This window comes from Rhinoraja longicauda, chromosome 33 (genome assembly GCF_053455715.1).
Source record: "Rhinoraja longicauda isolate Sanriku21f chromosome 33, sRhiLon1.1, whole genome shotgun sequence".
Lineage (NCBI taxonomy): Eukaryota > Metazoa > Chordata > Chondrichthyes > Rajiformes > Arhynchobatidae > Rhinoraja > Rhinoraja longicauda.
In genome coordinates, this window is record NC_135985.1 from 2,926,072 (window position 1) to 2,938,515 (window position 12,444).

At 50.9% G+C, this 12,444-nt stretch overlaps 1 protein-coding gene across 4 annotated transcripts in view; it reads left to right on the forward strand.

Annotated features, from left to right (window-relative positions):
• LOC144608913 (multiple C2 and transmembrane domain-containing protein 2-like) overlaps positions 1–12,444 on the forward strand; it is a 208,529-nt gene that overhangs the window by 121,770 nt on the left and 74,315 nt on the right. For all 4 annotated transcript variants that reach the window (XM_078427154.1, XM_078427155.1, XM_078427156.1 and 1 more), the window contains 2 exons: positions 1,922–2,023; positions 11,947–12,021. In XM_078427154.1, coding sequence (XP_078283280.1) covers positions 1,922–2,023; positions 11,947–12,021 — 177 coding nt within the window. The remainder of the gene's footprint in view (positions 1–1,921; positions 2,024–11,946; positions 12,022–12,444) is intronic.

Here is a 12,444-nt window from a genome sequence, read left to right on the forward strand (position 1 = left end):
CAGTGGCTATATCTTTTGGGAAAGAAACCTTGTGTCCTGACTTTGCAGTTGGAACATACGATGTAGAACAGAAACAGACCATTCAGCCCACAATGTCCATGCTGAACATGATGCCAAGTTAAAATAATCTCTGCTAGCACCTGGTTCATATTCCATCATTCCCTACGTAATCGTGTGCTCATCTAAAAGCCTCCCACATCCCTCTATTGCATCTGCCTCCACTACACTTTAGACAAGACGTTAGAGGTTTAGCGTTGAAACAGGTCCCTCAGCCCACCGAGTCCGTGCCGACCAGCGTACACTAGCACTATCTTACACACTAGGGACAATTCACTATTTACAGAAGCCAATTAATCTACAAACCTGTACTCTGTGGAGTGTGGGAGGAAACCGGAGCACCCGGAGAAAACCCATTCAGTCACAGGGTGAACGTACAAACTCCGTACAGACGGCACCTGTAGTCAGCTTTGAACCGGGATCTTTGGCGCTGTGAGGCAGCAACTCTACCGCTGCTCCACCGTGCTGCCCTTGAAATGTGGATTTGATTCAGGATTAGTGTGAACAAATGCAGGAGTAAGTAGGTTGGAATTCCTGGGACTCAGTCTGGATGCTAATCTTCCCACTGATTCAGTAAATCCGGATAAAACGTCATGTTCCCTAGTTTGATGTGTTGCAGGTACCTACTGATGTAGCCCTCGAGAACTCTCTTGCAGCGGCTTTAGTCAGCTTTGTTTCCCATCTCCGTACGTAGCTATTTTAGTTAAGATGAGTGGGAAAGACACAAGGTGCTGGAGTAACCCAGCGGGCCAGTTCAGTTTAGTTGAGCGATACAGCGCGGAAACAGGCCCTTCGGCCCACCTAGTCCACACCGACCAGCGGTCACTGCACATTAACACTAACATACAAACCTGTACGTCTTTGGAGTGTGGGAGGAAACCGAGGATCTCGGAGAAAACCCACACGGTCACGGGGAGAACGTGCAAACTCCGTACAGACAGCACCCGTAGTCGGGATCGAACCCGGGTCTCTGGCGCCTTAAGCATTGTAAGGCAGCAACTCTACCGCTGTGCCACCCCACCGTGACGTTTCGGGTTGGGACCCTTCTTCAGGCTTAAAATGAGCAAAGTCCATCATGAATAATTATAATGACTAATTATAATAACTATTATAATAATAATTATAATAATAATTACAATAATCCAGACTGATAGTTTGAAGTAAAGTAATGTTGTTTTTGAAGGAAGTGATCAGAATGAACTTTTTCACCAACCGTGGTTAAATGAAGCATTGACACCGAACAATGTAGGAAGGAACCAGATACTGGTTTACGCTGAAGATAGACACTACATGCTGGAGTAACTCAGCGGGGCAGGCAGCATCTCTGGAGAACATGGATAGGTGACGTTTCACAGAGTGCTGGAGTAACTCAGCGGGTCAGGCAACATCTCTGGAGAACAAGGATAGGTGACATTTCACAGAGTGCTGGAGTAACTCAGCGGGTCAGGCAGCATCTGTGGAGAACATGGGTAGGTGACGTTTCACAGAGTGCTGGAGTAACTCAGCAGGTCAGGCAGTATCTCCAGAGAACATGGATAGGTGACGTTTCACAGAGTGCTGGAGTAACTCAGCGGGTCAGGCAACATCTCTGGAGAAAAGGAATGGGTGACACAGAACAGTTCCAGTCACATTCAGATGCCTTGAGTTTGAAGAAGGTTCTCGACCCGAAACGTCACCCATTCCTTCTCTCCAGTGATGCATCCTGTCCCGCTGAGTTACTCCAGCATTTTGTGTCTACCTTGAGTGTAAACGTACATTGGCCCATTAACCATTGCGGTCACTTTCTGTTTGACGTTAAAGGAGACCTTGTGATGTTTCACCCCTCAGTCCTGATCCCTCGGTGTGCTGTGCTTTGTGAATCTAGATCAAGAATGGCCACCGGACTGGATACGTGCTGAAGAACAGAAAGCTGGGACAAGCAGAGAAAGGAGTTCTCTACTTACAGATGGACCTTATCTCTAACCCAGTGAGTGAGCCAGAGTCACTCTGCAGGTCTGTTTTGTAACCATGCTTGATGGTGGGCGTCTTCCATCAATTTGCTTTATCTGGTCAGAAGGCTTGGTGACCTCAGTGATGAATGATGAGATGCTACGTTTACCACTTACTTCCAGTTCTTCCTGTGACCGTGTGGGCTTTGCTCCGGATACTCCTGTTTCCTCCCACAATCCAATGACCTGCCCATATCTCGGCCTTTCTTTATTTGTTAAGTTTCATTGAGATCTCCCCTCATCCTTCTAAGCTCCAGTGAGTCCATTATACACTCCTCAAACATTCACCCAAACATCCCCGAGATCATTCTCGTAAAACTCCTCTGCACCCGGAATGGTGGAAGGCCTGGATAGAGTGGATGTGGAGAGGATGTGGAGAGGATGTGGAGAGGATGTGGAGAGGATGTTTCCACCAGTGGGAGAGTCTAGAACTAGAGGTCACAGCCTCGGAATTAAAGGATGTTCTTTTAGGAAGATGGGGAGAAATTTCTTTAGTCAGGGGGTGGTGAATCTGTGGCATTCTGTAAAGAGACGTCCTTTGCACACAGAGTCTTTTACTGGATATTGTTTATTAATTTCACTACACACATGTTATGCCCTAGCTGTCCGTGGTCATCACTGGAACTAGAGAGCGAGCTGGAGGTGGGGAAGCTACAATTATACAAGAGACAATGGGGAGTGGTTAGTAGTGGTGAGGTCACTATGTTAAAGGAACATGCACTGATCTACATCCTTCCTCTTGGAAACAAAAGTGACCACGGCTCATGCGCTAGGCTCAAACTACAAGCAGGGAGCAGATAGAATGCAGCACAACACAGACTACTCGTACACACCGTACCGGACAGGCGGCCTGACCACTCTCCCAGAGCGGGTGCGCAACCCACCATCCCCTCCGGTCGAAGGAACAGCATGGACGGGTGCGGGTACAGAGGCTGGGGAACCAGGGGAAGGAGGAGGACTGGGAAGCGATACACGCGCAGGCGAGGGAGGGGAAGGGGGCTGGGGCGACTGCGGATGTACCGGAGCAGGAGGCACATCAGGCACCGGGGACTGGACGGGAGGTGAATACGGGACCGCGGGAGGCGGTGCAGGCTCGTTTACCAGCATCAGGTGCTGGCGGGTACGACGATACACGGTGCCCTCGTAGTTGACCAGGTACGACCGTGGAGAGTCAGCATTGCCGACGACCACGGCCAGCCGGTGGTGACCGGAGGTGGACTCCATCCGGACAACCTGGCCAGCGAACAGAGGTGGAAGGGGACGGGACGATTTGTCAAAGGAGCGCTTCTGAATGAGCTGCTTTTCAGTGAAGCGCTCCCTGACAGCGGCAGGGCTCCGAGCCGTGGGTTGCAGGGATTGCTGGGAGACGGGGATAGGGGGTCTAGTGGTGCGGGACATGAGGCGCTGGGCAGGGGAACCGAGCGCGGGGTCCCGGGAGATGTTGCGGAGGTTGAGGAGGGCAAGGTACAAGTCCGAACTGTCAAGCCGGCAACGTTCCATCAGTTCCTTAGCGCTGCGGACAGTGCGCTCTGCAAGTCCATTGCTTTGCGGGTACTCGGGGCTGCTGGTGATGTGGCGAAAGTTCCACCGGGTGGCGAAAGCAGCAAACTCCGCGCTGGTAAACTGGCTGCCGTTGTCGGACTGGAGGGATGCCGGGGAACCAAAGGTAGAGAAGTGGCGGCGAAGCTTCCCGATGACGGCAGCAGACGTGAGGGACGGCAGCAGGTCCACCTCGAACCAGCTGGAGTAGGAGTCCACCAGGACCAGGTAGTGTTTGCCACGCCACTCGAAAATATCGGCGGCAACAGCCATCCACGGCAACTCGGGAGCCGGCTGCTGCAGGAGAGGCTTGCGCTGCTGATGAGGTAATAGGCTGTTGCAGGCAGCGCAGGCGGAGACCCTGTCCCGGATGTCCTTGACCATGCCAGGCCAGTAAAACTGTGCTTGGGCCTGGGATAACGTGGCCTCCACCCCTGGGTGTCCGTTGTGGGCAGTCTGGAAGTAGTGATCTCGCAGCGCAGCCGGCACCACAACCTTGTGACCCTTCACCACCACGCCCGCGTGCAGCACCAGTTCATCCCGAACCAGGAAGTAGGGCACGGCACCAGCCGGCAGGGAAGACCGTCGTTCAGGCCAGCCACGGCGGATGACGCCCTCAAGCTGTTGAAGGTTCGGATCAGCGGCAGTGTGTGTGACCAGGGACTGCATCTGCCAAGATGGAACGATGTTGACGTTCAACACCATCAGGTCAGCCGATTCGTACGGATGGCGGGAAGTGGAAGGTAGTGGGGCACGGGACAAAGTGTCTGCCACGAACATCTCCTTGCCTTTGCGGTACACGATTTTGAATGTGAAACGCTGCAGCTGCAGCATCATTCGCTGCAAGCGGGACGAGGCTGCGTGGATGGGCTTGTTTAAAATAGAGACCAGCGGCTGGTGGTCAGTTTCGATGGTGAAAGTTTTTCCAAGAACGTAGTCTCTGAATTTGGAGCACGCGAACACCACGGCAAGGAGCTCCTTTTCTATCTGGGCGTAGCGCTGTTCAGCAGGGGTCATTGTGCGAGAGGCATAGGAGACGGGCAGCTGTCGGTCGTCGTAGAGCTGCAGGCAGGCAGCACCAAGGCCGAACCGAGATGCATCGCAGGTGAGGACGATTGGCCTGTTCAGGTCGAAGAACTGCAAAGTGGGGGTCCGTGCGAGTCTGGACCTCAGGGCCACGAAGGCCGATTGGTGGTGCGGGAGCCAGACCCAGGCATTGTCCTTCTTGGTCAGCTCCCTCAGGGGGGCACTCAGTTCGCTGAGGTCGGGTATGAACTTACCCAAGTAGTTGACCATGCCCAGGAAGCGCTGCAGGCCGGGCACGTCAGTGGGAGCGGGCATTTTGGTGATCGCCGCCGTCTTCTCGGGGTCTGGCTTCAGGCCCCCCGCCGTGAAAACGTGGCCGACGTAGGTGACTTCCTCAACGCGGAACCGACACTTCCTTCGATTAAGCTTGAGATTGATCTCACGAGCCTTGTCCAGGACTTGGCGGAGGTGTCGGTCATGCTCAGCGACGTCCCTCCCGTACACCAGGATGTCATCCACAATGATGGCGCACGGCAACCCAGCAAACAGCTGCTCCATCGTACGCTGAAAAACCTCGCTTGCCGAGTTGATCCCAAAAGGCATGCGGAGGAAACGGAACCTGCCGAACGGTGTGCTGAAGGTGGTCAGGAAGGAGGAACGTGCATCCAGCGGGATCTGCCAAAAGGAGCTCTTGGCATCCAGGACCGAGAAAACTGTGGCTGGACCGACCTGTGCCGCGACGTCCTCCACCGTCCGCATGGGGTAGTGCGGGCGTTTAATAGCCAGGTTCAGGTCCTTGGGGTTGATGCAGATCCTGATCTCGCTCGCGTCCTTCTTGGCAGCGACCACCATGGTGGAGACCCACTGGGTGGGGGCACTCACCTCCTTGAGGATGCCCATGTCCACCATGCCACGTAGTGTGGACTCCACGCGGCCCTTCATGGCAAAAGACACACGGTGGGCCGGTCTGACCACTGGGTCGACCCCCGGGTCCACAACGATCTTGTAGGCACAGGGCAGCTTCCCCAGGACGTCATCAAATCGGTCAGGGTACTCGATCAGGGGGTCCATGGGGGCCTGCACCAGGTGGATGTCGCGGTGGAATGAGACCAAACCAAAGTCCTGGCATGCACGGGCGCCCAGCAGGGTGACGTTGTCAGATGCTAGCAGGAGGAACGTGAGGGGCCGAGAGGTCTCCAGAACAGTACAGATAACCGTTGCCTTTCCCACGGCAATCAGAACGCCTCCCCCATAGGCATGGAGGCGGGAGTTGTCAGGAGTAACCCTCTCCCCCGAGCTTATCTGCTCGAAGAGGCCCACAGACATAACATTTGCAAAAGCCCCAGTATCGACCTTGGCAGGGAAGGAGTGTCCATTGACTGTAACATGCACGGATGGATCCGTTATCAATGCAGGTGCACCCAAAAGCGAAAACAGCATAGAGTCTCCATGGGAGGAAGTCGTATCTGAGCCATGGAGTTCCTCATGTTGGTACCGGGAACCGGTTGCGCTATCATCGGTCGCAAGGTTGTTTAGACTCCCTCTAGGAGCAGGGACAGGTCTCCCACGAGAACGACAAGCTGCAGAAAAATGGTTCTGCCTCCCGCAGGAATTACAAGTTTTGCCCTGCGCTGGGCAAACGTTATACCTGTGTGACGAGAAGTTGCAGTTTGGGCATCTGCGAGGGGTGACCATAGTGGGCGCGGAGGGGGTGACCTTGGTCTGCGGGTCATTCAATCGCCGGCGGCCGGTGAAATTTATGTCCTGGGGCGCCGGCCGAGATACTGAGCCAACAGCAGAGGCCATGCGTGCGGCATGTATGGCGTCCGTTAGCGACAGGTCAGGCTTCATCAGGAGCTCATCCCGCAGCTTAGAGTTTAGGAGACCGTTGACCAGGACATCCCTGATCATCTCGTCGGGTGTAATCGTTTGAAGGCGGCACCGCCGAGCCATATGTCTTAAAGATGCAATGAAGGCGTCAACGTGCTCCCCTGGAGTCTGACGCCGCGAGAAAAAGTTGAAACGTTCGATAATGTTATTGGTGGGTATATCGCACAGGGCAGTGAACTTAGCCATGAGACATACCGGGTCGTTGCGGTCCTCCGGAGGGACGAATTCGAACGACGCATGGCGTTCCATTGCCTCCGGACCAGCCAGGTTGAGGAGCAGGTGAGCTTTTATCGCAGCAGTTGCATCAGGATGGGCAATCGCTATATAGTGCTCGTAGTCCCGCTGGAAGACAGTCCAGCGGTGCACTATGTCCTCATCAAAAACAAGCGTGTCCGGACGACGACACGAGGGAGCCATGGCAAAGTGGAAGGATGGGACACAACTGGGACGAACAAATGCTAAAAATAAAAACCCGATAAACAGGAGACGCAAGTCTACCGCTCTGACACCATGTAAAGAGACGTCCTTTGCACACAGAGTCTTTTACTGGATATTGTTTATTAATTTCACTACACACATGTTATGCCCTAGCTGTCCGTGGTCATCACTGGAACTAGAGAGCGAGCTGGAGGTGGGGAAGCTACAATTATACAAGAGACAATGGGGAGTGGTTAGTAGTGGTGAGGTCACTATGTTAAAGGAACATGCACTGATCTACACATTCTTTGCCGTAGAAGGCTGTGGAGGCCAAGTCAATCGATATTTTTAAGGCAGAGATAGAAAGATTAATGATTATTACAGGTGTCAGAGGTTATGGGGAGAAGGCAGGAGAATGGGGTTAGGAGGGAGGGATACATCAGCCATGATTGAATGGCGGAGTAGACTAGATGGGCCAAATGGCCTAATTCTACTCCTATTCCTTATGATCTTATGACCCTCTCCAGAGCCAGCACATCCTTCGTCAGATATGGGGCCCAAAACTGCTCACAATTCTCCAAACGTGGCCTCACCAGCACCTTTGGACAGTGGCGGAATCAGATCTGTAATGTGACTGTACATCATGTAAGTGCAGGCCGCATATGTGGAAGCTTCAGTGTGGCAAGGGTTATAGTACAACAAAGAGCGTCTATCATGCACCTTAGAAACATAGAAACATAGAAAATACGTGCAGGAGGATGCCATTTGGCCCTTCGAGCCAGCACCACCATTCATTGTGATCATGGCTGATCATCTACAATCAGTAACCTGTGCCTGCCTTCTCCCCATATCCCTCGAATCCACTAGCCCCTAGAGCACTATCTAACTCTCTTTTAAATTCATCCAGTGAATCGGCCTCCACTGCCCTCTGTGGCAGAGAATTCCACAAATTCACAACCCTCTGGGTGAAAAGGTTTCTTCTCGCCTCAGATTTAAATGGCCTCCCCTTTATTCTAAGACTGTGTGTCCCCTGGTTCTGGACTCCCCCAACATTGGGAATATTTTTCCTGCATCTAGCTTGTCCAGTCCTTTTATGATTTTATACCTTGTGGTGCACAGCTATTTTAACCCTTGTCATACTGACGCAGGACTTTGGGGGAATATTGTGATGTACACAGTGATAGACAGAGAGAGAAAATAGGACATATGGTATCCCCAGCCGATGCCTAAATATGTCCCACTCCAAATTATCTTTCATTGTGTTATCAGCCAAATATTATTACTTGTGTTTCAGCCGCAGGAGGTTAGTTTACCACAAAAAAGACATCCAAAAAAAGAAGAAATCCACTTTTTCTTTGTGCAATGATGGAATGGTAACGTTTTAGTTTGGAGATACAGCGCGGAAACAGGCCCTTCGGCCCACCAAATCCGTGCCGCCCAGCGATCCCCACACACTAACGCTATCCTACACACACTAGGGACAGTTTACGATTATACCTACAGTCCCTGTACGGCTTTGGAGTGTGGGAGGAAACCGGAGCACCCGGAGAAAACCCACGCAGGTCACAGGGAGAACGTACAAACTCTGAATAGACAAGCACCCGCGGTCAGGATCGAACCCGGGTCTCTGGCGCTGTCAGGCAGCAACTCAACCGCTGAGCCACCTGTGCTGGATTAATGAGTCAGGATGGTTTTACCTGAGGCATCCAAACAGCGTTTAAATAACGGAGGATAATGTACAGGAGTGTATTTTGTCCAATATTCTTCTTCTTTCGTATATCAACTACAACGATCAAAAGTCAAGTCAAGTCAAGTCAATTTTATTTGTATAGCACATTTAAAAACAACCCACGTTGACCAAAGTGCTGTACATCTGATTAGGTACTAAGGAAAAAAATGAAACATACAGTAGCACGTAAACAGTTCACAGCGCCTCCTCAATGAGCCTCAAACGCTAGGGAGTAGAAATAGGTTTTGAGCCTGGACTTAAAGGAGTCGATGGAGGGGGCTATTGGTGCTTCAGAGTACTGTAGTTGACGCTGCAAATGTTGCCAGTTCCGTAGAGCTGCCTAGCGTGGATGCCGAGAACGTAAAGCTGCCCCCACCCCGTCCGATATTGATAGTTCCCAGGTATTTATTCACAAAATGCTGGAGTAACTCAGCAGGTCAGGCAGCATCTTGTTAGTCAGGCAGCATTCCTTCTCTCCCGAGATGCTGCCTGACCTGCTGAGTTACTCCAGCATTTTGTGAATAAATACCTTCGATTTGTACCAGCACCTGCAGTTATTTTCTTCTATTATATATTGGTCGATCCCACTTTTCTTTGAGGGGGGACTGCAGGAAACGGCGGCTGGTTTCAGTTCTTCAGACACAGGGATTCCAGACCACAGTGCGGTAAAAGGGAAGTGCAATATTGCTTTGCATTTCATTTTTATTATTGCCACTTTGGGACCATGGTGGAGTTGGATATTGGAGCGGTGAAACTCTGGGAATCGTGGACGGCGGTAGATCTAAGGCCTGGCTGCATGCTCTCGATCACATGTACCTCGTTTGAACTTCTTCGAACACTGTTTGCTTCTGTTCCTAATCTGTTCCTGTCCCACTGGGACAGGAAACCTTCTGCCTGTGAGAAGACCCTTCAGTTCAACGCAGCCATGTCATAAATTGGGAAGCATTCCACATGTGGGAAGAGCGTATCCGAAGGTCAGTGTTGCAGTTGCTGAGTGGTCCCACAGCTGTTCGCCGCTGATTTACGCATTTCTCTCGCACGAGGAACTAAATCCTTCCAAGGCAGATTCTCTAAACGTCTGTGTGCCCTGTTCTGCCAATTAGAAGACAAACTGCTGGAGGAGCTCAGTCGGTCAGGCGGCAACTGTTGGGGGAAATGACCAGGGTGTCAGGGGTTATGGGGTGAAGGCAGGGGAATGGGGTTGAGAGGAAGAGATAGATCAGCCACGATTGAATGGCGGAGTAGACTCGATGGGCCGAATGGCCTAATTCTGCGCCTTGAACTTATGAACTTAGATTGGGGCTCTTTAGAATTAATTCTTACTTCTGCTAATTCACTTGCTCAGAGTTTGGACGGAGAAAGAGAGTCCAGAACAATGGGCCACAGTTTAAGAATAAGGGGTAGGCCATTTAGAACTGAGATGAGGAAAAAACAATTCAGTCAGAGAGTTGTGAATCTGTGGAATTCTCTGCCTCAGAAGGCAGTGGAGGCCAATTCTCTGAATGCATTCAAGAGAGAGCTAGATAGAGCTCTTTAGGATAGCGGAGTCAGGGGGTATGGGGAGAAGGCAGGAACGGGGTACTGATTGAGAATGATCAGCCATGATCACATTGAATGGCGGTGCTGGCTCGAAGGGCCGAATGGCCTCCTCCTGCACCTATTGTCTATTGTCTATAAAAGATACAGAAGTGTGAAAATGCACACCTCCAGATTCAGGGACCGTTTCTTCCCAGCTGTTATCAGGCTACTGAACCGTCCTATCACCAACTAGAGAGCGGTCCTGGACTACTATTTACTTCATTGGAGACTCTTGGACAATCTTTGATCAGATTTTACTGGACTTTATCTTCCACTGAACGTTATTCATGTTACAACCGTTATCATATGTCAGTACAGTGTGGCCTCTTTGGATCGTTCATCTTGTTGTGGTGAAGAGGCTTGCGTAGAAACATAGATAGAAACAAAGAAAATAGGTGCAGGAGGAGGCCATTCGGCCCCTCGAGCCAGCACCTCCATGCATTGTGATCATGGCTGATCGTCCCCAATCAATAACCCGTGCCTGCCTTCTCCCCATATCCCTTGATTCCACTCGCCCCTAGTGTAAGAAAATAACTGTAGATGCTGGTACAAATCGAAGGTATTTATTTCACAAAATGCTGGAGTAACTCAGCAGGTCAGGTAGCATCTCAGGAGAGAAGGAATGGGTGACGTTTCGGGTCGAGAACCTTCATCCCACTAGCCCCTAGAGCTCTATCTAACTCTCTCTTAAATCCATCCAGTGATTTGGCCTCCACTGCCCTCTGTGGCAGAGAATTGCACAAATTCACAACTCTCTGGGTGAAAAAGTCCCTTCTCACCTCAGTTCCCCCATGATTCCGCGTGCCCCCATGATTCTGAGAGCAATATCGTGTGAAGCACTAGCATCTGGTAGGGCCACCCATGGCGGTAAGGTCGAGGATGGGGGTCCGCACTAAGAACGATCCAACCTACAAGACCTCAACGGACGAAGTTATAGACAATAGACAATAGACAATAGGTGCAGGAGGAGGCCATTCGGCCCTTCGAGCCAGCACCGCCATTCAATGTGATCATGGCTGATCATTCTCAATCAGTACCCCGTTCCTGCCTTCTCCCCATACCCCCTGACTCCACTATCCTTAAGAGTTCTATCTAGCTCTCTCTTGAATGCATTCAGAGAATTGGCCTCCACTGCCTTCTGAGGCAGAGAATTCCACAGATACACAAAACTCTGACTGAAAAGGTTTTTCCTCATCTCAGTTCTAAATGGCCTACCCCTTATTCTTAAACTGTGGCCCCTTGTTCTGGACTCCCCCAACATTGGGAACATGTTTCCTGCCTCTAACGTGTCCAACCCCTTAATAATCTTATACGTTTCGATAAGATCTCCTCTCATCCTTCTAAATTCCAATGAACTCAACGTCTGTTATGGCGGATGAAGGCTGCAACAGATCTATCAGCTCCGATCGTCTTGGTTCCCTTGCCATTGGAATGAGTTGATTGATTTGTGAAGGAGCGGGTGCTTCTTGGAGTGCAACATCAAGTACACGTCAAACATGTACACGCACAGGCGTCTTCGTTCTGTGATGGAACGTAGACCATCATCCTCGACCTTCGAGGGACAGCCACGACGACAGTGTGGACGGCTCGATTGTAATCCTGTATCGTCTTTCCGCTGACTGGTTAGCACGCAACACAAGCTTCTCACTGCGTCACGGTACACGTGACAATAAACCAAACCCAAACGTGCTCAATATTTGTTATTTTGTTTTATTTTCCCAGATTAAGGCCAGCCTCCGAACTTTCAAACCAAAGGAACCAAGGAAGTTGGACGAAAACCCCAAGTTTTCAAAGAAGGTATTTCAACTTTTTAGCCAAAGAACTATAATTGATAAATCGAAGGTATTTATTCACAAAAATGCTGGAGTAACTCAGCAGGTCAGGCAGAATCTCGGGAGAGAAGGAATGGGTGACGTTTCGGGTCGAGACCCAAGAAGGGTCTCGACCCGAAACGTCACCCATTCCTTTTCTCCCGAGATGCTGCCTGACCTGCTGAGTTACTCCAGCATTTTGTGAATAAACACCTTCGATTTGTACCAGCATCTGCAGTTATTTCGTTATACACATAATTGATAAATCGGCAGGTTTGCCAGGGGATATGGTTCAGATTGTCTCCTTGTCACTGTGGACAATGCATGAAATGAACCAAAATGACAGGGGGAAGAGGGTGAATAACATAGGATGTACCAACCTTCCCATCGCTGAAACGTAGCCATTATT